Here is a 27,064-nt window from a genome sequence, read left to right as displayed (position 1 = left end):
TGTAGCACTTATGGCTAATCATGGACTAATTAGGCTCAAAATATCCGTCTCAAGATTTCTTTCATAACTGTGCAATTAGTTTTTTGGTTCATCTATATTTAATGCTTTATTTAGGTGTCTAAAAATTCGATATGATGTTTTTGAAAAAAAAAATAGTTACAAAAAAAGGCCTATATTATTGCCTCGCAAGAGGAAGATGGTTGCGTATGGAATTGCCATGTTACGATGTTCCTTCTCTCAAAAGACATTCCATCATATTTTCCCCATCATGTGCATACTGCTTCCATACATTCCCCTTTTGGTTTAAACCACATTGTTTTATGCATCTAACTCTAACGTGGTGTCTAAGAAGGGACTTATTTTTATTTTGTCCCTTGTGCCATTGAATGTTTAGACGTTTAATATAAATAGTAAACATAAACTATTAATAAAACTTATATATAATCTTGGACTAATTTGCGAGACGAATCTATTGAGCCTAATCAATCCATGATTAGCCTATGTGATGCTACCGTAAATATGCTCTAATCTATGTTTTATTAACTAGGCTTAAAAAATTCGTCTCGTGAATTACCACTTATTTATGAAATTAGTTTTCTTATTAATCTATGTTTAATACTTCAAATTAGTGTCCAAACAGTTTAATCCCGTCTGAACGACCCTTAAACTAATCAACTACTCAGGAAAAAAAAACTAAACTAATCACTTATTAAACTATTTCCTGAATAATATAATCAGCCACCTACGAATACCCCACAAACATCGTCTCCCTTGGAGCAGATCCTCCGGTTGTCGGAGCCTCAACACTCTCACTCCCAACCCAAGCTATGGACGCGGCCGCGCTGCTCCTCCTGGCCGCGGCCGCCGCCGCCGCCGTAGTGCTCGGGTGGCTCTACGCCGCCGGCCATGCCGCTGGGGGTGCGAAGAAGAGGGCGCGGATGCCCCCCGGGAGCACGGGGTTGCCTCTGGTTGGCGAGACCCTGCGGCTCATCTCCGCCTACAAGACGCCCAACCCGGAGCCCTTCATCGACGAGCGCGTGGCGCGCCACGGCGGCGTCTTCACCACCCACGTCTTCGGCGAGCGCACCGTCTTCTCCGCCGACCCGGCCTTCAACCGCCTCCTCCTCGCCGCCGAGGGCCGCGCCGTCCACTCCAGCTACCCGTCCTCCATCGCCACGCTCCTCGGCGCGCGCTCGCTGCTCCTCACCCGCGGCGCCGCGCACAAGAGGCTCCACTCGCTCACCCTCACCCGCCTCGGCCGCCCCGCCTCGCCGCCGCTCCTCGCGCACATCGACCGCCTCGTGCTCGCCACCATGCGCCAGTGGGAGCCCGCCGCCACCGTCCGCCTCCTGGACGAGGCCAAGAAGATCACCTTCAACCTCACCGTCAAGCAGCTCGTCAGCATCGAGCCGGGACCGTGGACCGAGAGCCTCCGCTGCGAGTACGTCAAGCTCATCGACGGCTTCTTCTCCATCCCCTTTCCTTTCGCCCACCTCCTTCCTTTTACCACCTACGGCCAGGCCCTCAAGGTGCTCGTCCTTTTGCCTCCATTACTGTTATGTTTTCCTACGCGTATCTTGAACTGTCTTGCTACGAATTGGTGTCAGCTATTGACGTATGATGTCCATAAAACTGTGCCATTTCATGATTTGATTGCTTTAGGCGAGGAAGAAAGTGGCGGGGGCGCTGCGGGAGGTGATAAAGAAGAGGATGGAGGAGAAAACCGAGAATGGTGGCGTTGATGGGGAGGATGAGGTGAAGAAGGAGAAGATGGATATGGTCGAGGAGCTTCTTGAGGCGGAGGGTGGTAGCTTCTCGGAGGAGGAAATGGTGGACTTCTGTCTTTCTCTGCTGGTGGCTGGGTACGAGACTACGTCTGTGCTCATGACATTGGCGGTGAAGTTCCTCACCGAGACGCCTGCGGCGCTGGCTGAACTCAAGGTATAAAACTTCTGTTAGCTGTTGTTTGCTAGTACTTGTCAATTCTTGTACACGTGCGGTAGTAGGTACTAGTTGCTGTCAAAATTCAAATAAGGCCTGAAATAGAGAGAAATTCTGTAATGCTTTTTATAGTCGGGCGCTACTGCTAATCGCTCAAAAAAAAAATGGGAGTTAGATTTGCTATCTTTTATACCAGTTCTTGTCAAAATGAAAAGTTTCTACTTTCTACTCCGGGCTTGTTGTTTTCAGTCGAGTTCAACTACAGCTTTGTCGATTAGGTTGCAGTTTGTCAGTTTGCTCATCCTGGTTATTGACTTGAGATGCACTTGCTATGCTAGTGCAGTGGCAAGGGGCATGCGTTCTTTTCTTTTTATCATTGACTTGAATACTTGATCCTGAGCACTAATATAGAAACCAGTTTGTCAGCTAGTCACCCTAGTTTATTATTGACTTGATCCTGAGCGTTATTTAAGTTCTTGTAGTTTAAGAATGAATCTTCAGTAATACACTGGTTTCCTCTAAGAACAGGTTTTTAATGGTGTATGCATAAAAATAAGAATAGGTTTTGGCTGTGTGCCTTGTGGTAGAGTCCGGGGATGCAGAACATTTTCATTATCTAAAAACTGTCCTTATTTTTCTCATTTTATTTACTTACATTGATGAGCGTTATAGTTCTTTAGCCTTACAACCAAGCGAGAGAATCATAGCAATAGTATCATAATAGGTAAATCTTAATTTTATGATTTCCCCTGGTACAAGTTTTGTTTTAAGTAATTTAAGCTATAAGAGTCCTCAAGATTGCTCCTAGTGGTATTTTATTTACTACTTCACTATGCATGCAATTCGATTCCTGATATCTTGCTGTTTTACAGGAAGAGCATGCCAATATCAGGGGCATGAAAGGCAAAAACCAACCCCTTGAGTGGAGCGATTACAAGTCAATGCCATTTACCCAATGTGTAAGAATCCGAAAGCCCTTATTTTTTTTTCTAAAGATTAGCTATATGTCATATACCAAAAGCACAAATCCACCTAGATTTAGTGCAAAATGAATCTCTTAAATAAACCTTTGAGTACTGCTGGTTTGCTCACACATGATTAAATGAAGGATTAAAATTAATTTCTGCAGGTAATAAATGAAACACTTCGTGTGGGTAACATTATAAGTGGAGTATTCAGGCGGGCAAACACTGATATTCATTATGAAGGTATTTCAATAGAAACTATACTCAAGTCCACATACATTTTTTATCCATTATCTAAAAAACCTATACTCATCATGTATTATATTTTTCTTCGTTCCTTAGATTACACAATTCCAAAGGGCTGCAAAATTTTTGCTTCCTTCCGAGCTGTGCACCTAAATAATGAACATTACGAGAATGCTCGGACATTTAACCCTTGGAGATGGCAGGTATTTCCACGGGTTCTGTGTCGCTGCTAGTGGGTCTACTAGTCTATTATGTCTTGTGTTACAAAAGTAAAATACATGCTAAAGCTATTCTAACAAATCTGCTCCTGTGCAGGTCAACAATAAACTTCAGAATGCAGTAGGGGCAAATATATTTACTCCATTTGGTGGTGGACCTCGGTTGTGTCCTGGCTACGAGCTTGCCCGGGTTGTCGTTTCTATTTTCCTCCATCATCTTGTAACGCGCTTTAGGTAATTAAGCCCCTTAATCTCTCAAATTCAATCGCTATCTTGCTTGGCAGACAGGTCTAGATAATCTACAGATAGATTTTTCACTTTGTGATCCAAATTGGACACCGTTCTGATTCCAATATTCCATAACAACTTGACCAATGAATTTGCAGCTGGGAACCAGCCGAGGAAGATAGACTTGTCTTCTTCCCCACCACACGAACTCTCAAAGGATACCCCATCAACCTTCGGCTGCTTTCAGAATCAATTTGCTGACTATACGTTGTTTTGCTGCTGCTGTTATCTTCGAAGCAAAACTAAACATAGATAAAATTATAGAAAAATAGTTCTCCCATAGGTAGTGTATCCCCCTTTTATTTTCTTGTTTATCTGTAACCTGATATGTAAACTATAGGCAGCAGAATTATGCTACTTGTAAAATGACCTAATATGCTGTGTATGCCGGTTACAAGCAACATTTTGTTGTGCACTCCAAGTACTTAGCTAGTCCTAATATCTTGTATTCCCTACAATATCATCAGCAACGGGGAAAGGTCACATGCCGTTTCCTCGTTTCACTGTGTTTAGATGGCAATCTTTGTCATGAATATCACTATCTTGAACTGTTAAAACTTTCTGCTAGAAGCACAGGAAAGATTCTGTGCTCAAATTCAGTAACCAGTACCACCACAGCTCAGCATAGCGCACAGTGATGTTCAGATATGGGACCTGCGACGTGCGGGAAAGCTCGGACCAAGCTGGTGCTGGTTACAGTGAACGCAGTGAATGGATGGTTTCAGACTTCACAGAATGTAAACTATTCACTGTCTCCAAAATAAAAGAAAAACTAAACGTATATACTCCCTCTTAAAAAGAATCAATATCCTGTGAATGTAGAACGAATTTGATTTTTTTCTTTTATGGAGGGAGTATTAGGCTTACATCAGCATGTGTATTAGCCTAAAATACGCAGTCAAACACGATATAGCACGGTGCATATTTTTTAAAGGGCTTGCACATTTTTTAAAGGGCTTGAGATGAAATACTCACATGTCCGCTCCATCTTTTCGCTCGGTCTAGGCTTATATGTTAAATTTTTAATTTTTAATCTTAAATTTAAAGCTGTTATTAGGTTTTTCACTGAAGTTTATTTTCTACCATTGATTTTTACATTGTTAAGAATACATATATAAAATTTTATTCACATATTATTTTTTATTTATAAATATATCATTTCTATTTTTACAAAAGTCTCAAACAATCACACCTATTTTTTGCTTCACCTTAGCCCGAAGGATCACAAATTCAGAATTGACGACCAGTATTCAACACTCTCAGAAACACACAGTAGCCTGTAGCAGAGCCGACGCTGCTCCAGTGCTCTGTGCTGTTTGCCCTTTCCCTCTCGACGGATCACATCAAGGACTTGTCCCCTAGCTGCTGTTGCCACCCGCTCGCATCCATGCCGACGTAAATCTTCGATGCAAAATATAAGTATTAATTATTTCTGCATATTTCTTAATATATCCATAGTTATTTTGATAAACATAAAAAATACCTATAATCTGTAACAGATTAAAGGAGTACGTGCTACTACCTCCTTTCTAAAATATTAATACACATTTCTAGTTCAAATTAATGTCATGGACAACTGAGATCCCAGATCTTGCAGAAACGCTGAAGTGTAGCTCTAGCAATCTGCCTTTCTCTGTAGGCGATGGATCTGCTGCTGCTGCTACACTCTTTGTTAGGCTGTCGCGATCGTGAAAGGGTTGCAAAAGGTTGGGGGCACTGTCCTGTCGGAGCAATCATGCAGATGAGGTCGGTCCCGTCGCCATGTTCCTCGCTCGTGCGCATCTCTACACTTTCGGGGAGACGACGACGACGATGCTTCCTCAACCCATCCGGGCCGGGGTCCATGCGTCGCCAAGATAAATGGCGTTCTCAAGTTTGTGCATAGGATCGCCCTTTGGAGAGCTGTGTCGCCGCCAAAGCCCTGTGTAGATCTCATCTCTCTGCCTACCTTTAGCTCATCTTGATTCAGAGCGTGCAGTGCCTACAGTGTTATGGGCTTACGCAACAACGGTGTAATCGGCCGTCGACGTGCTCGGTTTAGGAACAGCACATAACAGCATTAACGCTAATATTTTATTTTCAGAATCTTGTATTGGGTTTATAAAAAATAGTAGATATAAAATTAATCCCTCCATGATTAAATATATGACGTGGGACGTCATATAAAAATAAGAGGGAGTACACCACTATATATAAAAGCCTAAAACTGAATAATTTGTGTTGAGAAAACATATTTTTACACTAAATTTAGAATACAAGATAGCGGATTTTAGACATATGTAAATATTAGGAATATATGCAGGAACCTATTAAAGATATATTTTCTAACCTAATTTCTAAAATTTAGTTTTGTTGATCGATTTTAGACAAGTCTTATGAATACTCTAAGTCACCTGAATGCCAAATTGCCCAACTCTATCCGTTGATATCGAGTAGTTCTTTCATACAAATAAATAACCATATTCCTCTCGTTTTTCGTGTATATTTCCCGAACGGCTAAATAATATGTTTTTTTTAAATTTTATAAAAAAATTGATTTCAAGAATCATATAATCTAATTTTTAAGATTTTTATAACTAATAATTAATTAATTATATATTAATCTATTACTTAGTTTTTAAAGGTTGGTTACTTAACCCATTAAAAAAGTGGCCATGTTGAAAAAGCTGACCATGCATGACCTTGATGATATCAATAGAAAAGTTAGCTCTAAAATCTTTCAACGCTAATCAGAACTAATATGGAGCTAACTTATACAGTATTTACACATAAACATATGCTATGTTATAAATATATGATCCATCTATCATATACCTAGAGTATCTCGAAGCTTCTCTAGTTGTAGTTGGCTAACCTGTTTTTTCTTCTCTCTCCTTTTTCTCTCCCGCTTAAGCGTAAATATACCATGATTTTTAGAGACCGCGGGCTCGCTCCTGCCAAAAGGAGCTTAGAACTGCAGCACCGCGAAAAGCAGCTATAAGCCACTTGCACACGCGAGAGTGGCAGTGTTGTGCTCTGTGCATTGCAGCGTGGGTACTGCTCACTCGACTGATCGACACAGCATCGACAGACGAATTGATCACATTGCATGTGTGCGTGCATGTTCATCGCTTGCAAGTTGCGACTGCTGCGTATTGGAAGAGCTGTTGCCGACTTCTCTTTTGTAGTACAAATATTAGCATGCATGCATCTTTACCGACACATACCCATCATCGGCTCATCGCAATTAACTATTCCAGCATAATTGCAACCACAGCATTTGAGCAGCGTAGCGGTATGATCATTTCGTTTTAGTTTATAAGTCAAATTTTAAATTTAGAGTTAATTTTAAAATTTTATATTTCTCGGTCTTTACTTTTATATCGCTAAAAAACATACACATACACACATATATATATTATTCATAAATTATTTTTTTATAAATATATCATTTGATTTTTTTCTTAAAGAGACAAAAAGATATACTCTATAATTTATCACTTTCAGAAACAGTACAATCGTACAAGCATCAGCACCAGCTCGCTGGCGGAATTTCATGTGTCTAAAGAGAAATTAAGCATCAATCAATCAATCCGGTTTGCCTGGATATTTCTTGCACGGTCAACTAAATCCAAGGCCCATTAAGAAGTCTTGAGTTGCTTGCCTGGAGATTGGGCTGTAATACCGATCGTGATTGGGCCTCACAAATGAGGGGTACAAATTCGCACACACTCCGGTGATCCAGTGGTATTTGGATACAGACAGTTTCGCTAAATCGCATCAGCTTGATGAGGCATCGCCAATGTTAGCTCACCTGTACTGTTGTACATCTCCATTTAGGAAATTGTACGGTATGGCCTTGCTCAAACCTGGATTTACCTTAGCGCGATAAAAAAAAACCATACAAAATTTATCAAAATTTTAGATTGTTTTTAAAATTTATTTGAATCCAGAGTAAATTAAGGAACGCACCAAATAATAATGTATAAAGAATAAATTCAGAACACCTCATGTTTTATGGTCAAAGTGACAGCATTATGAATTATGGAACATAACCACATGTTTTATTCAAGTTTTATTCAAATAAAATTAAGGAATGCAAAACCAAACAATACTGTTCTATAAAACTCCACCGTTATTCCAATAGTCATCTTCCTCAGCTTCTCGCCCTTCACTCTCGGCTGTTCGCTTTGCTCATCTTTATAAACCAAAATTTGAATTTTTAACCTAAAATTTGAATTTAATTTTGAGGGGATTTTTTACCCAAATTTATGTTCTAGACTTAGCTTTTAGGTCGCTAAGAAAGTCTTTTAGAATGCTAAGAATACAAACACAAAATTTTATTTGCAAATTATTTTTTATTTGTAAATATATTGTTAGTATTTTCCCACTGTCACCCCGGCCCCTTGTCGAAGCCCTGGAGACCCACGGGGCACTCCCCTTGATCGTCGCGACGGGTGCCGTACTTGGTGACGATGGAATCGGCCTAGATACTATAGCACGCACACCACTGGCACTGTGGCACACACGAGCAAAAACAAACTGGTTGATAGGAGATTCATTGGACTCTTTTTCAAAGAAAAGAAACGAGATTTATTCAGGACTTTGCAGGGGATACTGTTTAGAGGAATCATGTTAAAGTTCGGATGAGTCTCCGTGTTCAGCTCTTCATGCATTGGCGTACTGAAAAAATGAAAATAACTACCTTGCATGAACAAAAATTTTGCATCAAATTTGTAAGGCACTCTAAACTTCTAATACACCATACCAATTGCATTTTGTGATTACAATATGCAGCAAAACTGCACTAAACTTAAATATATAGATTCATCTCGATCTCACGCCTCGGTTGCGCCTTTCTGTTCGGAATCCTTCTGAGCAGGCAGAGCAAAACGGCAATGCGGGCAGAGGCGGCTGAGCCTAAGCCACTCGGAGATGCAGCTCGCGTGGAATCCATGGGAGCAAGGCGTCCTCTTGAGCCTCTCACCCTCCTCGAAATCCTCTAAAACCGCGCATGCCTTCTCCTTCGTCTCACCCACCGTCGTCTCCATCAGCGCGGCGATGGCTTCACTGGAGGCCGGGACAGCACCGAACCCGCCATTGCTGTACGCTTCGCCGCCGCCGCCGCCCTCTCCGATGCCATGATTGATGTTGATATTTACTGCTTGAACGAAGTCCGGCAGCTGTGCTTGTTGTAAGAAAGACAGGTAGGCGAGCAGCTGCGCACGGGACACCCGTATCTGGTTCGGGTCTCTCTGTTCATCGGCCATTGTTACCTCGACGAGTTTGAAGCGGATGTCGTTGACGTTGTTGGCCTGCTCTTCTCGGAAACGCGACGCTGGTTGCGGGCAAATTTAACCGCTTGAGTACTGTTAATAATTAAGTTGTTAGGATCGTTACGTTTTTGTAGGAGGCAGATCGGAATCTGAATTCCGCTCGATCAGACAGGACATCCGATTCCGCTTCGGATTCGTGTCTCGTAGGAGGCAGATCGGATTCCAATCTCGCTCGATCGATAGGGCTGGGTTATTCAGCTTCGGATTCGTTTCGTCTGTTTCAGGGCCATCTATCTGCAGCTGGCCACCCTTAAACTTCTCCACCAAATTAAAAAATTTAAGTTACAACTCAAATGTTGGCCTTCAGTTCAGAATGGTCAACATTGTAATTCACTTTACCCTGCACTTTGAGCAGAATTGATCCTCAACGAAACTGGTCTCATAATTGTTTATTATAATTTTGTTTAAACCACTCTGTTGCCTTATTGGAAATACAGTTCTCTCACATCTGGATTATACACTGGATATCCCCAAAACTTCCTAGATAGATGTTCAACCTTGAGTCGCAATCCACCAAGAAAGCAGCATCTTTTAGATGCACTACACGGAAAACCACGTTTCAACAAGCACAGACAGACTCCTTACTGGCTGGGCCGATATTTCGTCTAATATCAGGATATGAAAAGCCAACAGGAACATCAAAACTCATTCTGTGGTTTGAACACTTTGCCCTTCAGTTACTTGACTACTAGCCTTGATTGCGCCAACAAAACTGGACATCTTGTTCAGGGCACTCAGGTAAGCTCGGACACTGGACACGACGATGTCCATTGCGGCACCACTCCCACTGAAATCAACAGGCATAGAAATTAGTTAGCAAGAAAAACCAATTGAAAACAATAACAGGTGTTGGAAACAACAGAGAAATTGTCTAAAAATATAGGATATGAAGGATTATAACCTGAAAGCACGGTTGAAGGATTGACCAGTCAAAGCATGTTTAGAGTCAATAACATCTCCAGTGACAACCACTCTAGTAGTTGCAATTGCATCAATGCCTTCAGTGACCGATGTCATGCTATATTCCCGAAGAACGGTTGGAATCTGAAAATTGCAAATCATTCTTAGATGTATCAAAATATCTGGTTTTGTTAAAATGATTGTTTACAAATTATGCCAGTAAATGTAGGCAATTTCTCTGTTAATATCAAAATGGTGCATCCATTTTATTGCAAGCGGCCTGCTTATTAATTACAGAATCTTCTTATTCTTGTGACTTTTCACTCTTCTATATTTACCATGTACAACATGCAGCAAGGTATGCTACCAGATACAAGACGTTTCATTGCTAACATATTAAAAATAACACAGCCATGTTCCATTCTATTAAAAGTGTTATAGATAACTAGTGCAGGAAGAACCAAGAATTTGCAACATTCACCTGTATTATTTCATCGACAGCCTTGTAAGCTGCATCAACTGGACCTGTTCCAACTGCGCATGCTATCTTCTCCTCTCCGTCCGGAGCTATCAGTTTGACAGTTGCTGTAGATAGACCAAGTGTTCCACAAGTTGCCTGCAAAAGGGATTCATAGCGTATCAATTTTAATGGGTCAACTTTTCCATTAGCCAAAATGTAGTAAATTGCGGCAAAATAATACCTGTACATCAGCAAGCGACCAAAAAACCTTAGGCTGAAATATCTCATCCGACAACAAAGCCTCAATGTCTTCATCAGTTACACGCTACAATAAATTAAATCAAGGAAGCTAGAACTTATCAAGTCTGTTTTAGAAAGAGAAGAATAAAATGGTTGAAAATGTCACTCCAGCAAAAGAGCACTAGGGAGAACTATCACCTTTTTCTTCTCCGCAACCTCTTTGTAGCGTTTAAAGAAATCCTCAAATTCCTTGTCAGTAATCTCATACCCAAGCTACATATTTGATGACAGGATATTGCTCAGTAACAATAACTGAAAAGAAGGCGTCTAGTTCTAACCAGAAAAATAAAGACAAAATTACAATACCTCCACCAGTTTAGATCTCACAGCATGCCTTCCACTGGAAAACAAGACCAGAAAGCATTATTATGGATTTGCGGTTGATAGTCTCAAATCAGATTTAAGTCACTATTGAAAGCCTATGTTTAAGTATTTCAGCAGGATTGCTGCATCAGCCTCACCAAATTTAAAAGAGTAAAAGATAACCAAAAACATATCAACCTCATTTGTTCTAGAGAAATACACCTATAATAAATAGATATACAAATTGACCAGGCCAGGTAAAGGTTTCCTCAATGTTGAATGGCCAATGTTTAAAAGAGAATAGCAAATATAGTGGCATACCATAAATATTAAAAGAGAATAGCAAATTCACTAACTTTTAGCAAAAGATGGCATCACATTAGCAGAAAGTAGAACAAAATGCCTCCTGGATAAACACCTCAGGAGAATATTGCAACTTGTAAGAAATCAAATTATGGGGTGCTACCTGAGTTTCCCAAGAACAATACCGAACTCATTTGCACGTGTTAAACCAATATCATCAGGCGAAATTATTTCATAAGTTCCTTTGTATTTAAGCATCCCATCCTGATAAACAAAACAACAAAAGTCAATTAAGAACCAACACAGTTAATATGAAAATATGCAAGGAAAGGTTCATATGAAACCATGATTGATACATCATATATGACAAAATGGCTTCCTCAGATAAAGAAAAAACATCCATAGAAGTAAAATTGATTTCCCTCGGTAACTGATACTCTAAAAATGTGAAAAAAAAATCCTAGTCAACAAATGCACTCTTCAACTAGAAACATTTCTGGAACTTCCAAATGTAAACAGGAAATAAACAGTATTTATAATCAATGTCTTAGTCCCTTTTTTAGATAATGTATTCCTTAGTCCTAAAGTGTAAAAAAAATGGCAAACAAACATTTTTGAGTTAATAAAATATTGATGAATGACATCCAGAAATGATAACGATGGATGTGAAATAGTGGTGCCACCAATAAACCACTATGGGAAACCCAGTTGAGAAATTCCATGGCAATATATATACAAGTATGCAAATAGTTACCTGATGAATTCCACTTTCATGTGCAAAAGCATTGGCACCAACAATAGCTTTATGTGGTTGAACGTGAAGTCCACTGTGCTCTTGTACCTAGAATAAACAAAGTGTTTACAGTTGTGTGTGAAATTTTTCAGTCATCCGAAAAATGCAAAAGATGAAAAGAAACAAAGGAGGCAAGCAAAAGGAAAATATAATTGTACCATTTTGCTTGACATAGTGATATGTTGGGTATTGATTCCAGTATATAGACCTCCTAAGAGTTCTCGACGACATTTAATTGCCATCACAACCTGAAAAGGGTCATAAAAATTGCATAGGTAGAAATTCAATTATATTTCTTTTGCATTTAGATGAACAAGTGTAAAATACCAACAAACAACATAAATATAGTATATGAGCTCACCTCCTCCAAAGAAGCATTTCCAGCTCTCTCACCAATACCATTAATAGTCACCTCTAACTGGCGTGCTCCTGCATGAGCGCCCTAAAGGTTAAGTCACATTAGCAACATGATGAAACCAATGATAATGGACCATAGAAATAAGGAAAAGGTAGTACCGCTAATGTATTGGCAGTTGCTAGACCAAGGTCATTCTGGCAATGAGTAGAAATAATGGCATTTTCAATTCCTGGAGTGTTTGCTTTTATATCAGCAATTAACTTTCCAAATTCATAAGGAAGAGTGTATCCAACAGTGTCTGGGATATTGAGTGTTGTTGCTCCAGCTTTTATGACTTCCTCTAGTATATGATATAGAAACTCTCTGTTTGACCTGCATGACAGAATGAATCATATCATACCACAGCCTTGTGTGCATCAGAAAGGGTCCTTTTGCATCAATAAATTGGAAAGTAAAGAATGTAAATGATATGTACCAATAACAATAAGTTTACATGTGTAAAGTTCAACAGACCCATAAAATTTCAATAGCTACCAACTAGCATTCTCTATAATTTACTGATAAAATTACTTATAGAATGTTTACACATTATAAACGATCTTTTCTCTCAGCAGTACAAGGGGTGAATGTATTCAATATACGATATCTCTCAGCAGTAAAAGGATGGATGTACTCATTATACGGTATGCATGGTACTTTCCATATCCAGACCAAAGTAAATTCAGTACTTGATACTAATTACTAAGTCTACACCAGGTCAGCTCAAGATCAACACCGCTTCACTAAAGTTCAATGGACTTCTTTCATGCACAGTTCTTAGCATCATGGATTATTAGTTGATAAGTCAGGTAGCAGTTTCAACCCACATTATATTACTAGTTATGAAATTGTTGGGCATTTTTACAATTCAATTTTAAACATCGGGACTGAAGGTCAAACGAATTTGCAGTTCGCAGTGATACCTGCCAGCATCTTCAGGGCTGAACTCAACATCAGGGCAGCCTAGGCTGCGGGCGTAGGCCACCATTTCCTTCGCAATGGCCACCACCTGCTCGGGCGTCTTCCTCAGCTTGTGCTGCATATGGATCTCGCTGGTGGCGATGAATGTGTGGATGCGCGGCCGCCGCGCATGCCTAACGGCCTCCCAGGCGGCGTCAATGTCTCGCTTGTTGCATCGTGAGAGTCCACAGATGACGGGCACGTGGCCGTCTTCCCCGACGGGCGTGTTCCCCACCTCGATGGCGATGGAGCGCACAGCGTCGAGGTCGTCGGGGGAGGAGGCCGGGAACCCGGCCTCGATGATGTCGACGCCGAGGCGGGCGAGCTGGCGCGCGACGACGAGCTTCTCGGCGCTGGTCATGGTGGCCCCGGGGGACTGCTCCCCGTCGCGGAGGGTGGTGTCGAAGATGCGGACGTAGCTGGGGTCGTCGATGCGGTTGGGGACGTACTCCGGCCGGCGCGGCGCCGCCATGGAGGCCCGGACGGGGCGGGCGAAGGCGATGGCGCGGTGGCGGCGTGGAGCCCTAGGGTTGGCGGCGGCGGCGGCGAGGCCATGGGAGCAGCGGGGGGCGGCGACACGGGAGGAGAGGAGCGCGCGCGGGCGGAGCGGGGTGGAGGTGGGGTTGGCGGAGGAGCAGCAGGGCTTGGGGGAGGAGAGGAGGGAGGAGGAGGCCATGGTCGCCGGGGTTTGCGGCCTCTCGGGGGGTTTAGGGGAATCGAATCTCTGGGATCAAATGGCGATGGTGCACTTGCTCTGCTTCTCGGCGGCTGATGTGTGTGTGAGTCAGAGGCGGAGCTCTTATCTGGACAGTGGTTTCGTGGAATGCACGAATGCGGCGACAGCGGCACGGCGGCGCAGTTTTTGTTGCGAAGAAGACAAGCAGGACTTGCACAAAAGCACAGGGAATAGTATGTGATCGATCATTCCGGATGTCCATATGAGTACGATTTTTTTAAATAATATTGGATATCATAAATTAATTATAGAAATGGGTCCGGTTGAAAAAGGATCTATCGACATATGCATAAGGGTTTTACCAACACTATCAAGTTTAACAGGGACCTCTTAATATAGAGAAATAACTCGTCGAATTACCGACATCCAATAGGCTTGGTGCTGATGAAACTTGTATTCGCTAAAGTCTATATATTGTAGCTCGGACCACGTAAAATTCGACAAAGTCTTATTTTCACTATTTATTTTGCCTGACATACCTTTTTGTATTTTTTTATATAAATAGTATTATTTAACAAAATCCAAATTGGCAAGCTTGTCTTATGTAAACAGATCACCAACCAATTAGTGCTTTGGAGGTTCTGGAGATGGCCTAGCTTGGAAAGGTTCTTTGCTAGATGATCATGCTGTGTACCATAGGTTCATAGTTGGCTGCGTGCATCGTGTGATGCAGACGCTGGGATTTTTATTCCACTATCTAAAAGAATGAATCAAGAATGTGGGAAAAATGATGTAGCACAATAGTGTTATGTTGATTTTCATTGTTTCCTAAGGAGAGATCACTTTTATTGTTAACTTTACTGCACGGCAATCAAAATCATGCCATCAAAACTTAATTTTTGTCTTTCTTTAGATTCAAAATATATTTTAAGACTTTTTCCACGTAGAATAACATCATTTATAGACGAAAATTTTCCCATACCTAGATTAATTTTCCCTTAATCGTGATCTCACGCCTTCCGGCTAACATTTGCTGATAGTGGTAATGACCATAGGTTATCAATAAAATTGATGATCATTAGTTCATGGCCGAACTTTGATATGATAATTTGCTATGCACACTATCATAAAAACCTACTGGTACATTAATATATTCGTTACTTTATTATTCTACATGTTGAACTATAGATGGTAAATACCAAGAAAAGGTGACAAAACAGATCCTATCCACAGACTCCCATCTCGTTCTTCAACTTCACTAATGGACTTGAACACCTTCCGAGCAGCACCATGAACACTCATCGCCTCTATGGTCTTTCCATCCTCACTCAACCTTAGAGCTATCACCTGACGGCCAAACCCTGTCAAGAAGGATGAGATGCGTTGAATGCGTTGAGCAGGTAGCTTCAAGATCAATCTCCTTAGCCAAGGGTAAGAAATTGACCACTCGGCGATCTTCCCTCTCTTGGCATGGAGGCCAACCCAGAACCCTCCTCTAGGGCTCATCTTGATGTTGTCTGGGAACCCAGGCAGCTGCACAACTTCTTCAGTAGTTGATGCTTTTGGTGTTTTAAGCCAGTATCTTAAGATCTTGCCGGTCGTGGTTTCTGCAAGTAGTAGATAAGAACCATCGTTGCTCATAGCTAGGCCGTTCGGGAAACATAGTCCATCAACTAAGACTTCAACCTTGTTTTCCTTTGGATCATATTTCAGCAATCTCCCGGTGTTGTCACCCGTTATCACTATGTTCAAGAACTCCCTGAGATAATTTTTAGTTAAAAGATTATTTTCAGAGTAACAAAGATGTATTGTTCATGTAAACAAGTAGCATGCCAAACGGATGAGTGATGGAAAATAAAATTTAAAATTTCGATTCGTCCATATATATACCTTCTCTGAAACCTTGTACTGGTCTGGGTGAAGTAGATCACTCCAGTTTCATGGTCAATCTCGACTCCATTGGCGAAGCTGAATTGGGTGGCTGGCACAAGCGGCTTAGACACGTTCTCACCGGGGCTCACCACTCTGAGCCCAAGGTATGCGTCTGCGACGTACAGCTCGCCGGTCTTGCCGTTGAACTTGAGGCCCAGCGGACGCCCACACTCCTGCTCCCGTTTCGTGTCCTTTGATCCTCTGCAGCTGTCCAACCTGCAGTTCACGTCAACGACCAGTCAATGCATAAATGCATGAAGTTCCCACTATTCAGGACAGAATCATACTATAAATGTTGGCAGGAACAATAGCATAAATGTTAAGCTGAAGCAGCAGCAAAAATGAGTTGAACTGAACAAAAGGAAATGGAATGAAAAATAGCAAAAATGTCAAAAGGAGATGGAATGAAAAATGAGAACATTTGATTATCTGAAGCCGAGTTATACTTATACCATTTTCAGTCGTTTTCCATTGGTGCGGTTTGTCATTAGCAATATTAAGCTCACATTAATCATAATAATTGGAGATGTGGACAGTGCAACTGTATTTGGTTCTGGATTGGTACAAACGTACCAACAAACCAACTACAATCAAGCATGAAACAACAGAGAACCTGGCAGCTAGCAACACGGGTTAAAACTGAATTGCCCCAAAGTGAAAAGAGAAAAAGAAAAACTTACAGCTCCGGCACGGAGCAGGAGTGCTCCACCCACCGGCGCTCCGGCGGCGGCAGCCACTTCAAGACCCTCCCGTCGGACACGCTCGTGTACGGCCCCTCCCCGCCGCCGCCGAACACTATGCTCTCCGGCCCGGCGGCGCCATCGAGCAGAGGGATCAGCTCGACGTCGCCGTCCCTTATCTCCAGCAGCCTCACGTCGCTCCGCAAGTCCAGCGACAGGACCGCCGCCGCCGCGAAGACGGCGAGCGCCAAGAGCAGCTTGGTGGTGGTGTTCATCGGAGCTAATAGCTATACACTACAGTCAAGCAGGAAGAAGAGGAGAATGGCCCTCTGCAGCGGTGCAGGTAACCTCTTGGTGAGCTACCCACAAATGGAAGCGTTCCCAACTACGCAGAGCGTGGATCCGTTTTATGCTACTACCTAAAGTGTGTGATTAATTGATCATGCTAGGATAATAAATGCATTGTTATCTCCTATTTACAACCATTAAAAACTGGGTGCATCATTTTTTGGTTTTTTTTTAAAAAAAGCAAAATCACATATTTACAAACGAAAAATAATCTACCAATAAAATTATATATATATATGCTTGATCTATATATTAAAACTGAAAAATAAACTACACTAAGAAAATCTTAAAATTAATTGCACATATAAATTAAAAATTTTAATTTTAATTTATACATATAAGCAAAAGCTAAAAAAAACATATATGGACGAGAAAAGATCGAAGACCAGTGTCCGGTCCAATAGTTGCCACTGTGTCCTAGCTACGTGCTGACATGCTACTGTCTCCAGTTGCAACTCACAACTACCTGAAATATATCTCACATTTTTTAACGGTTGTTTCACAGTTGATTTCCTATTATTAATTGTTTGAAATTGAAAGCAGCAGTCTAATCTTAGGTAGATCAACTACCCCTGAACGATGGTTCATGTCCAGCTTTAAAAGAGTGATTTACTGCTGGTACTTTGTAATAAACGTCGATTGAATAGGACGTTCTTTGAGAAGAGAAGAAAAAGTTGTGAAAGGGGCGGATTTATATCTGAATGAAGGGAAGTGACATATATATTTCTTTTGGAGAGCAATCGTTTAAAGTGCACTTTAAATTCAGCGTCCCATATCAATACACCCCATATCGTGTACAAACGAGAACCATTCATCTCAACACTAGAAAAACATGTTTTAGAAAAGACTAAATTATGCACAGAAGGAACCCGTTGAATACGACTGCCATTGGTCTCAAACTAAAATAACGTTTTTTCTAAAAAAAAATGTATACAAGGGAATCCATCGAACACCATGACCATTGGTTTTAAACTAAAATAACAATTTGCGAAAAAAACAGACTAAAACAAACATTTCTTAAGCATTGAAAAAGCATTTCTTAGAGGAGATTAAACTATGGATGAAATGGAATCCATCGAACCCGACAACCATTGGTCTCAAACTAGTAAAATAAAATATTCTAAAGGAAACTAAACTAGGCATGATGCTCCGCTTCTAGATTGAGGACATCTACTGACATTGGAGTTGGACCATGGAACACGGCTCCCATTGATCTCAATCTAAAATAACAATTGTTTTTAGAAGAAGCTAAACTGAACTACATAAAGAATCCACCGCAACAGAACTCAGTTGCACTTGTTAAATCCAAATGGTGCAGTTACTTCGTAACGTTATGGAATGCGATCCAATATGTTGGCATATGGTCCCCAAGGAGCTGAGCTCTTAATTTTATTCCTTTACCAGTGTAAATGGTACAGTACATGGTAGATGAGGCAATAAGCAAGTTTTCAGTCGATTGGAATCTAGGAAGATAAGATCGATCACCAGTTAGATTCAGAATGTATTCATCTTTCTTGGCACTTGGTGGTCGGTAAGCTAATCAAGAATCTGCCATAGGTGTGTTGGACTGTTGGAAAAGGAAAGAAAGCTACACACGACGGTGACCCTGCACGACAACAGAGAAAATAGTGTTGTATTTGGGTGGATGTGAGATGAGCCATCGAAAATATTGTTTTCAGTGATATGAGATCCTATCTACCACTACCAGCATCGTGCAATCTTTATCGAAGAATGGTGTAACGGAAGGGTGCCAAAGGGCAAAAGGCCATTGCCAATAAATGGTGCGGTAGCTCTCTTACATAAAGTTTTTACCTTTATGTAGGACATGGGGATAACAGATTTAAGTACAGATGCCAAGAATTTTCACTGCTGAGTAAGTTGGAACTGTACTTAGATCTGATTGGCATCACCCAAGGTATAAATGCACAACAGGTAGAGGAAACAGTGGTAGTGAATAAATCAATCGCAGGCAGCATCAATCAACATTCAGCAAAGACATAGATGGACATGGGGAGAGTAGTAAAGCTTACCGTTGCGGTTCGTTGGAGGCAGATGAGTGCTCGACCCAGCGTCGCTGTAGCGGAAGCCACTTGAGCACCCTCCCGTCCGACACGCCCGTGTATGGCCCCTCGCCGGCGGCGTCGAACGCCACGCTCTCCGGCCCAGCCGCGCCGCCGTCGACGGCGATCAGCTCGACGTCGCGCTCGCCTATCTCCAGCGTCCGCACGTCGCCGCCCCGGGAGTCGTCGAGCGACACGAACAGCGCCGCCGCCGCCGCCGCCACGGCGGCCGCGAGCACCACCAGCCTGGCGTTCATCATCAGGAGCTACGCGATATATCAATCGCGATTATTGAATAAATTGCAACATGCACGATGGCTCCAGGTTTAATATTTATATAGATTTATAACAGATATATGGTTGATTGTTTGATGAGATTTGGGCACCTTGACATGATATCCCACCAAAAAAACGTACTGCCACGTCCGTTTCATAATATAAAATATTTATTTTTTTTAACGTTTGATCATTCGTTTTATTTAAAAATTTAATACAAATATAGAAAATAATAAGTTATGCTTAAAGTTCTTTTTAATAATAAAGTAAATCATAAGAAAAAAAAGATATTTATATAATTTTCTGAATAAGACAATTGGTTAAATATTGTAAGAAAAAAGTTAAATATATTAGGTTATGAAACGGATGGAGTAGAATATTTTGTTAGTGAGAGAAACGTATTCCGGTATTCGTACGCATGGGTCCGTGTTTGGAACGCGTATGACTCTGACTCTATCGCTAGCAGTTGGGATTTGGAACGGGCGGTGACCGGCGCCGAGACGTGAAAAATCTGGTTGCGGCGCGCACGTCATTTTCTCCCTGAAACGCGGGCTAAAACCACAGGAATATAGGCCCGCCCCGGTGGACTCGCGAGCTGATCCAAGGCCGGGAGCTCTGGATCCACGTGCGGCCGCGGCCCGCGAGTGAGTCTCGATCTCCGTTGGTCTGGGCTTCATTTCGCGCGCGGTTGCAGCGGCCTAGTTTTTCTCCTCTGTTGGGCCTCGTACGATGGAAGAGAGCGCGTGTAATAATGGGCTTGGGCTTCCAGAGGCAGCGTTGTGGGCTCAATCAATCAGGCCATCGTGTGAGGCACTGAGAAGCTCGTTGGATCTGTAGCTTGGAACACAGAGTAAACGGGAGAAGGCTCGCTCGGCGCTCGTTCCGAGTGTAAAGAAAGAAAGCAAACAAGTTTCGTGTGCACACCATGCATGGAGACACAGAGAGTTTCAGGCTATAGCCCGTCGCTGAAAACCAGCACCAAAGGCTGCATATTTTGTGTCCTGCAGCGGTTGCTAGCTAAACTCGAGGCCCTGTTTGCAGCTTGGGTCGTAGAAAAAAAAGGCTACTACTAGAAGAAAAGGGTACTAGGAGTACATGAGTGCAGCGTCGTCCTAGAGACGAGATCCTGATGACCACGCACCGGTGGTGCAATGAGAGGTGACATGCATAAAAAGGAAAGGAGAGGCAGCAAAGCAATCAAGGCAGGAAAAAAGTCGTGGGCTCCTCTCTGTCTTGACATGACACTTCCTCCTCCTGAATACTGCTCGGCCTCTGCCGTGCGTGCCATTTGCATCAGCAGGGCCTGCAGCTATCTGCAGCTGCAGTGCAGCAGCTGGAGTATATTGGTTCGTTAATCTTGCAGCATTGCGGGTTTAGCAGCTTTTCAGAACGTTTCCACCTTCACGATACCCTAGTGCTGCATCCTAAAACATTATTCAATTCCTTTAATCTTCACAAACGCTTTGATCATTCACAATGCCACTGAATTGAACTCGAGTGGTCTCAAGTTAGTACCAACTGATCAGCTAGAGCCACTCCTCTAAAAAAAGAAATTTCTCCACTGTGTGAGTAGATTCTATGCATTTAAGTTCTTATGTCAACCACTAATACTACCTCTTTTCAAAATATAAGCATTTCTATATTGTTTAGCATGAATTAAATATACGTTAAAAGTTTTTTTATTGTTGCTTTAGTGATTTTTTTGAATTTTGAATTAATTAGATTCCATTTCTAAACATCTGATTGACTCTGAAGTCATTAATTGGAATGATTTAAAACATGTGAATCAATGAAAAATGCTTATATTGTGATACACAATTTGAATTCTAGACACATACTTATATTTTAGAACGAATGGAATATTTTATAAGTAATAGATCGAATGCACAGAGCCAACCTAACAAGTATAATAACTCTCCATACATTTCATACTTGAAAGGTATACACAAAAAATAAATTTGCTATTGTAATACCATTATAATTACATCATTGCATCGATTATATTTTTTTCTCTTCATGCCTGTCTTGTCTCTCACAGATCAACAACTCATGTTGCTGTACTTCTATGTATGTTAGGTGCCTCACAAATACCGTAAAATCCTTCTAAACAATAACTCATTTGCCTCTACCACAACATCCAGCTGAAAAGAAAAATGGCGCTAGATCCAGCTAGCTGCAGGCATATGTACTAGTACATATTCTAACAGAGAATGTGCATGATGCCAAACGGAGAATTCGATAGATCGCAGTGATATGATATGACGCGCACAGCAGCGTGTGCGAGGCTGCGAGCTAGGTGGTCCTTCTTGTTTGTGTTCTCCCATTGGCATGGAAATACATACAACTTCACGATATGCACGCACGCATGCATGTTTATATTGTTCTTTTCCCTTTCCTGTTCTTTTCCTCCATCTTCTCTGGCTAGGCTCCACCATCAGGAACAGTCAGGTCAGGTCAAAAGCTTTAAAACACTACTACCAAATGATCAGCTGGAGATAGAATTGAAGTAGCACTATTCCAGCATGGCACAAAGTGATGAGCTATTCCTTTTCCTGCTTCAACAAAAATGGGGCATCTATTCATACCATTCCTCCCTGTTTCACAAACTCTCTGAACAATGAGCAATAAAAGAGATGGAGCATTAGACGCACTGTTCATCTTCATCTATCTCCTTCGTTTCTCCGAGATAAAATATGGAGCTGATCCTTCAGACAGGCCGGATGGAGCTAGCTTGGGTAACACCATTCAATTGATGGGACGTTGGATCACTGTAAAGATTCTCAGCATGGAAACAGCATGTATGCTACTATCTGCAAACAGACAACCAAAAGAGAGAAAGAAGAAGAAGAACAGTGCCACATGCATGTTTGTGTGCACGTACGGTTTGCAAACTAGCTGAAAAACAAAAGGAATTATCGCAGCTTGATCTGACGCTAATTAAACGTTCAGCTCGTGCTAATCGATGAACAGAAGCAGAACTCGCCGTCTTGCAGCAGTCGATCGATACAAGATAGATCCAGGTCAGGCTGCTGGTGGTACCAACTAGCAGAGAAAACAGGTGAAGGGGTGAGAGAGTACGACAAAGAAACGATCAATAGAGATAACTGGATTTGTCACGACACAATTAATATGATTCATGGATCATGGCCACTGCTATATACAATCAATTTGACAAATCACGAACTGTATACACAGCATGAAATGAAAATGCTGTAGGGCCATGACCCCATGAGAGAGTGAACACAGCTAATTAAGCTCGATCAGCTCATGCATGGCGTTTGTGTGTATGCGAAGGAGAGATAAATCATATCGAACAGATCGAGATAGAGTAATTTTCAGAGCAAAATATTAAATAAGAGGACAGGGGCAGGCAAACAGTGGAAATCCAAGGCGGGGAACAGTTGGGGAGGAACCCACCATATGGGAGACCACGCTTTTAATTCGAGGTGTTTTTAACAGTTGCGGTGACTGGTGAGAGCATGGTACCATGCCCTCGCATCTACAGTAATTTCTACAGCAACGACGAGGGAAAGGTACCGGTACGTCTAGTCTACGTAGTCACAGCCACGCCCACTCAGACCACGTTTGGATGGCATCGACTTTTTTTTTAAGCGTCTGTCACATCGAATTTGATAGTAATTAGAAGTATTAAATATAGACTATTAATAAAATCCATCCTCCACTCGAGACTATTTTATGAGACGAATCTATTGAGTCTAATTAGTCCATGATTAACGAATGTGATGCTATAGTAAATATTTGCTAATCATAGCTTAATTAGGCTTAAAAATTTGTCTAATAAAATAGCATTTGTTTATGCAATATAGTTTTGTTATCAGTTTATATTTAATCATCCTAATTAACGTCCAAATATCCGATATGATAAGAGAAAAAAAATCCATGAATCCAAACATCCGCTCAGTAATTTTTACCTCTATATATATTGATATATGGATGTGTATAGCTGCATGCCTGCATACAAAATCTCCTCCTAGCTAAACTAGCTGCTCATATCAATGGTAGATTTTTTTTGGGCGGTCGTTTTATTTAAAATTATTGTGTTAATAGAAAATTATAAGTTATGTTTAACATGTTTTATAGTAAATTAAATCGTAACAAAATAATAAATAATTATGTAATTTTTTTTAATAAAATGCACTATCAAACCTAAAAATTAATGGTATAAAATAAAAAGAAAATAAATGAAGTAATTAACCTACCAGTTTTACTGGTGCTGAGTCACTGCTAAAAATTAAAGCTAAGATATCATGCATGCATGCCGAGCTCTCCAAGGAATCTACTGCAGTGCAATGCCTACATGCGGACATATATATCTGCAGTAAAAATTGAAGGGACATAATTGGAGAGAAAAGGCAAGGGGCTGGATATACTCATCCCATATGCTCGATCGACACGTATATATAGCACTGACATGAACTATGTACACAGAGAATTGAGTGGCAGGCGGACTGTATAGTGTATACTGTATTGGCGGTAGTTTATTATTATACGTATAATTGAGTTATGATAACTAAAAAAATAACATAGAGGCCACAGTAAAATATATCTCACAAAATCCCTCGTAATTAAGGATTTTTCCTACAGTCCTAAGGAATACCAGAAAAATTTCACTTTTATGAGAAGGAACCGATCAAATCGTTTCACTTATCACGATAATCGTGATGATTATCGTAATAATCACACAAGCCCATGGACACGATAAAAGATATGCCATGGTTTTGTTTCACAAATATCAAAAGAATTTATTTTAAAAAAATCTAAAAAATCCTGGTGGTATATTGTGATAATCATGACATATTACGTGGTTTTTTATAGTAAAACCGTGATTGTCATTACTGCTAAAATCACCATGATAATTACCCAATATTGGATGATTATCATTTAATATCATGCAGTTTGACCACCTCAACTGCAATGATTTTTCTCAAAAAATTTGTGCAATTTCTATGTGATTATCGCCGACAATTGCTTCTCTACAGGGTTTTAGAGAGAAAAATGTAAGTGAAACCGTAGAATTGATACCTCTCTTGTATTAGTGGTATTGTTTTGAGCGGTATATTGGGCGATTTGATTATGTTATACTTCTACCCGGTAGAATAGGTAGTAAAAACTTTTAGGGAATAAAATGGGAAGTAAGATATATATAATGGCATGATAAATTTATAAATCATATGTTAGTTTGAAATATATGAATATGTAAAGCTTCCATCGCAACATCTTGACAAAATATTTCAAATACCCATAAAATTTTAAAAATATATTATTACATTTAGTTTTCACTACTTTATTACCGTCAACGGTACAAGGTATAAAGTATCCTAAAAAAGTAACGTGATCGATTCCCTACTACTGGGTGCATTTCTAATAGCCCTTGTAAAAGTCTCGATGCATAAATGAAGAGAATTCCACACACAATTAAAGTTACACCACATGTGTTCTTTTAAAGATTATTGATAAAAAATTATCTGATTTTGTGGTAGGTATTTAATGATTATTGATGAAAGATTATCTAGTTTATAAATATGAGACGATGAACTTCTCTATAGATTTTTTTACAAAAAATATATCAGCAGTTCGCGAAGCGTGCGCGTAAAAGCTGAGAAAAATCTGGCCTAAAGAACGTTTAGCAGTCAATCACAATTATCTATTATTTAATTTCTTCATTTGTTTTCTCATCTAAACGAGCCATGTCTCTTTTCCTAATATAACCTTAACTCTTAAAAATGATATAAGTAGTTAATACTTTACAACGGGTGGAGTAACTTTTTATGAGAAAAAAATGAGAAGGAAATTCTGAAGCGTTGAGATGAAGGCTAGGTTCTGTGTGCATGTGATTGGTACAGGTCCTCTGTTCGGTGACATAATTGTATGAGTACCTGTGTACATCATATATGTCATCTGCAGAATTAGGCACAAACATATACATATAGTGTACAAAATTGTCTAAATAATATATAATCTACCCAATGAGATAGAGAAGTTGCAACCACAAAACGGATGGGGAATGTGCACCTTTCCACTATTCATGAAAACTCAAATAAAATTAAAATGTGCATATATATTTTAACTTTAGATAACGAAAGCTATATATAGCTATATTTTACGATCGAGACTCGTCGTCAAATTAATAATAATAATAATAATAAAAGATAAGACTACTACTTATGTATATTGTTTTATTATTTTGATCTCGTTTATGTATAAAAATTAAATAAAAAAACATTGGTACTACTCCTATATGTTAGTAAAAGGAACAGATAAGATTCTTATCGTATCTTCCATTTTTCTATCTTGAGAACAAATATCCTTGTTGTATACTCCGGCCTCCGTACGTATTTTAATATATGAAATTGTTGTCTTTTTTATATGTGTTTGACTATTTATCTTATTTAAAAAATACAATTATTATTTATTTTGTGATGATTAAATTTTTACTAGGTATATTTTAATTGTAACTTATATTTTTTTGCATATTTCACACAAATTTTAGAATAAGACTAGTTAAACGCGTGTCAAAAAGTTAATAGCGTCATATATTTAACATACGTCGAGGGTATATGAGACAATAAGAATTTCACAATGTACTCCAGTGTGCTGTACAATACACCCTCTAGTTTTAAATATTTGTTATTTGATATTTAGTTATTTTTTAGCTCTTATTGTTCATCCTTTAAAAAAATATACTTAGAGCATGCCATGCTAGCTAGTACTGTGTGTTGTGCTATAAATATTAACTACTATATACACGCAACTTTAATTAACTGTAATGTAACCACTTAGAAAGTTATTAATGGTCGACAAAATGGAAACATGGATGATCAATAGTGCCAAGTTCATAAACGAGCATTATTCTTTCGAGCATACACATGTGTGTTATTGCATTAAATCCAGATATATACACTATATTTCAAATAGTAGGAACCTACAATCTAGGTTGAGTTACAGCAATACGTGCAACTATTTCTCTCGAGCGCGCACATACATTTTCTTGTCAAATTTTGTATTCCCCCAAGAAATTGTTGATTCGACTTGACAAAGCATGTGTTGCATTAACAGATCCTATTCAAAATGTATCCCATTTAATTGGTGACAAAATTCGATCGATATCATGGTTTCTCAGATTGTCCAGAAACATAAGAACATTCATGTAGAGTCTGAAATCTGTCCAAGATTATAAGAGCATCCTTACATATCTTCTCATCTCAACCGCTCACAGTCACAGTCCCCATCTAATTTTTCTACCTACTTTTTTATCCCAAGGAAATGCATATATTTCTCACCTCAACCTTCATTTTTCCAAGAAACTCTTGACACCTAATAATATTCTAAGACGAAGCGAGTAGTTTCCTATTATATCGAACTCATGCAAGGGTATAGTAGCGAAATTATGTTGTTAGTGACTATACATGGTTACATTTTAATTATATACACTCCTTTAATTAAAAAGTAGTGGTGGTGAATGAATCCACCACCACCACCATTTACTAACTCCCGAAAATTCTGCATAGGCATGTTTACACATATTTAAATGGTTTACATAGAAGGAAGGCTATAATACTCATATTTACACATTTTAATAAAATGAGAAAAGTGCATAGGCATGTTTGACTACCACACAATCAATTGTATATATATGACACTATTACTCCTCTATATAGCATACAACTCAGGCCGCGTTTGTT

The 27,064-nt window shown here is 40.1% G+C and overlaps 5 protein-coding genes across 5 annotated transcripts; 1 reads left to right on the top strand and 4 right to left on the bottom strand.

The window, feature by feature from the left end:
• Window positions 1-762: 762 nt before the first annotated feature.
• Window positions 763-4,059, top strand: LOC102719724 (cytochrome P450 90A4). Its single transcript, XM_040529836.1, has 7 exons — window positions 763-1,529; window positions 1,663-1,941; window positions 2,814-2,900; window positions 3,071-3,149; window positions 3,249-3,355; window positions 3,468-3,604; window positions 3,757-4,059. Exons 1-7 carry the CDS (start codon window positions 828-830, stop codon window positions 3,857-3,859), a joined length of 1,494 nt encoding a protein of 497 aa, XP_040385770.1. The 5' UTR covers window positions 763-827; the 3' UTR covers window positions 3,860-4,059.
• Window positions 4,060-8,251: 4,192 nt separating this feature from the next.
• LOC102719443 (E3 ubiquitin-protein ligase SIRP1) lies at window positions 8,252-8,984 on the bottom strand. Its single transcript, XM_006664259.2, has one exon. It carries the CDS (start codon window positions 8,905-8,907, stop codon window positions 8,476-8,478), a length of 432 nt encoding a protein of 143 aa, XP_006664322.2. The 5' UTR covers window positions 8,908-8,984; the 3' UTR covers window positions 8,252-8,475.
• Window positions 8,985-9,215: 231 nt separating this feature from the next.
• Window positions 9,216-14,200, bottom strand: LOC102719164 (2-isopropylmalate synthase A). The gene is made up of 12 exons (XM_015842724.2): window positions 13,353-14,200; window positions 12,549-12,762; window positions 12,394-12,474; window positions 12,191-12,280; window positions 11,994-12,080; window positions 11,403-11,503; window positions 10,940-10,973; window positions 10,772-10,846; window positions 10,575-10,658; window positions 10,355-10,489; window positions 9,875-10,017; window positions 9,216-9,760 (listed from the first exon to the last, which is right to left on the bottom strand). Exons 1-12 carry the CDS (start codon window positions 14,063-14,065, stop codon window positions 9,619-9,621), a joined length of 1,899 nt encoding a protein of 632 aa, XP_015698210.2. The 5' UTR covers window positions 14,066-14,200; the 3' UTR covers window positions 9,216-9,618.
• Window positions 14,201-15,018: 818 nt separating this feature from the next.
• On the bottom strand, window positions 15,019-17,058 carry LOC102700575 (protein STRICTOSIDINE SYNTHASE-LIKE 10). The gene is made up of 3 exons (XM_006663745.3): window positions 16,678-17,058; window positions 15,956-16,213; window positions 15,019-15,824 (listed from the first exon to the last, which is right to left on the bottom strand). The coding sequence occupies exons 1-3, from the start codon at window positions 16,950-16,952 to the stop codon at window positions 15,248-15,250; spliced, it is 1,110 nt and encodes a 369-aa protein (XP_006663808.2). The 5' UTR covers window positions 16,953-17,058; the 3' UTR covers window positions 15,019-15,247.
• Window positions 17,059-18,301: 1,243 nt separating this feature from the next.
• On the bottom strand, window positions 18,302-19,425 carry LOC121056022 (protein STRICTOSIDINE SYNTHASE-LIKE 10-like). Its single transcript, XM_040529698.1, has 2 exons — window positions 19,056-19,425; window positions 18,302-18,631 (listed from the first exon to the last, which is right to left on the bottom strand). The coding sequence occupies exons 1-2, from the start codon at window positions 19,343-19,345 to the stop codon at window positions 18,562-18,564; spliced, it is 360 nt and encodes a 119-aa protein (XP_040385632.1). The 5' UTR covers window positions 19,346-19,425; the 3' UTR covers window positions 18,302-18,561.
• Window positions 19,426-27,064: the final 7,639 nt, after the last annotated feature.

Source organism: Oryza brachyantha, chromosome 12 (assembly GCF_000231095.2).
Source record: "Oryza brachyantha chromosome 12, ObraRS2, whole genome shotgun sequence".
Lineage (NCBI taxonomy): Eukaryota > Viridiplantae > Streptophyta > Magnoliopsida > Poales > Poaceae > Oryza > Oryza brachyantha.
Note: the sequence above shows the minus strand (reverse complement) of the source record. Positions and strands in the feature narration are given on the sequence as shown.

What these genes read in the sequence shown, in the direction of transcription:
- LOC102700575 (XM_006663745.3), bottom strand. Translation starts at nt 16,952, where the DNA reads ATGAACACCACCACCAAGCTGCTCTTGGCGCTCGCCGTCTTCGCGGCG. An exon ending in TCCTGCTCCGTGCCGGAGCT is followed by an intron (nt 16,214 to 16,677) that starts GTAAGTTTTTCT and finishes CGTGAACTGCAG; the next exon opens with GTTGGACAGCTGCAGAGGAT. An exon ending in AGTACAAGGTTTCAGAGAAG is followed by an intron (nt 15,825 to 15,955) that starts GTATATATATGG and finishes AAATTATCTCAG; the next exon opens with GGAGTTCTTGAACATAGTGA.
- LOC102719164 (XM_015842724.2), bottom strand. Translation starts at nt 14,065, where the DNA reads ATGGCCTCCTCCTCCCTCCTCTCCTCCCCCAAGCCCTGCTGCTCCTCC. An exon ending in ATGAAAGTGGAATTCATCAG is followed by an intron (nt 11,504 to 11,993) that starts GTAACTATTTGC and finishes TTTGTTTATCAG; the next exon opens with GATGGGATGCTTAAATACAA. An exon ending in TCCTTCAACCGTGCTTTCAG is followed by an intron (nt 9,761 to 9,874) that starts GTTATAATCCTT and finishes TGTTGATTTCAG; the next exon opens with TGGGAGTGGTGCCGCAATGG.
- LOC102719724 (XM_040529836.1), top strand. Translation starts at nt 828, where the DNA reads ATGGACGCGGCCGCGCTGCTCCTCCTGGCCGCGGCCGCCGCCGCCGCC. An exon ending in CCTACGGCCAGGCCCTCAAG is followed by an intron (nt 1,530 to 1,662) that starts GTGCTCGTCCTT and finishes TGATTGCTTTAG; the next exon opens with GCGAGGAAGAAAGTGGCGGG. An exon ending in TTAACCCTTGGAGATGGCAG is followed by an intron (nt 3,356 to 3,467) that starts GTATTTCCACGG and finishes GCTCCTGTGCAG; the next exon opens with GTCAACAATAAACTTCAGAA.
- LOC102719443 (XM_006664259.2), bottom strand. Translation starts at nt 8,907, where the DNA reads ATGGCCGATGAACAGAGAGACCCGAACCAGATACGGGTGTCCCGTGCG.
- LOC121056022 (XM_040529698.1), bottom strand. Translation starts at nt 19,345, where the DNA reads ATGATGAACGCCAGGCTGGTGGTGCTCGCGGCCGCCGTGGCGGCGGCG. An exon ending in GCCTCCAACGAACCGCAACG is followed by an intron (nt 18,632 to 19,055) that starts GTAAGCTTTACT and finishes GTTGTCGTGCAG; the next exon opens with GGTCACCGTCGTGTGTAGCT.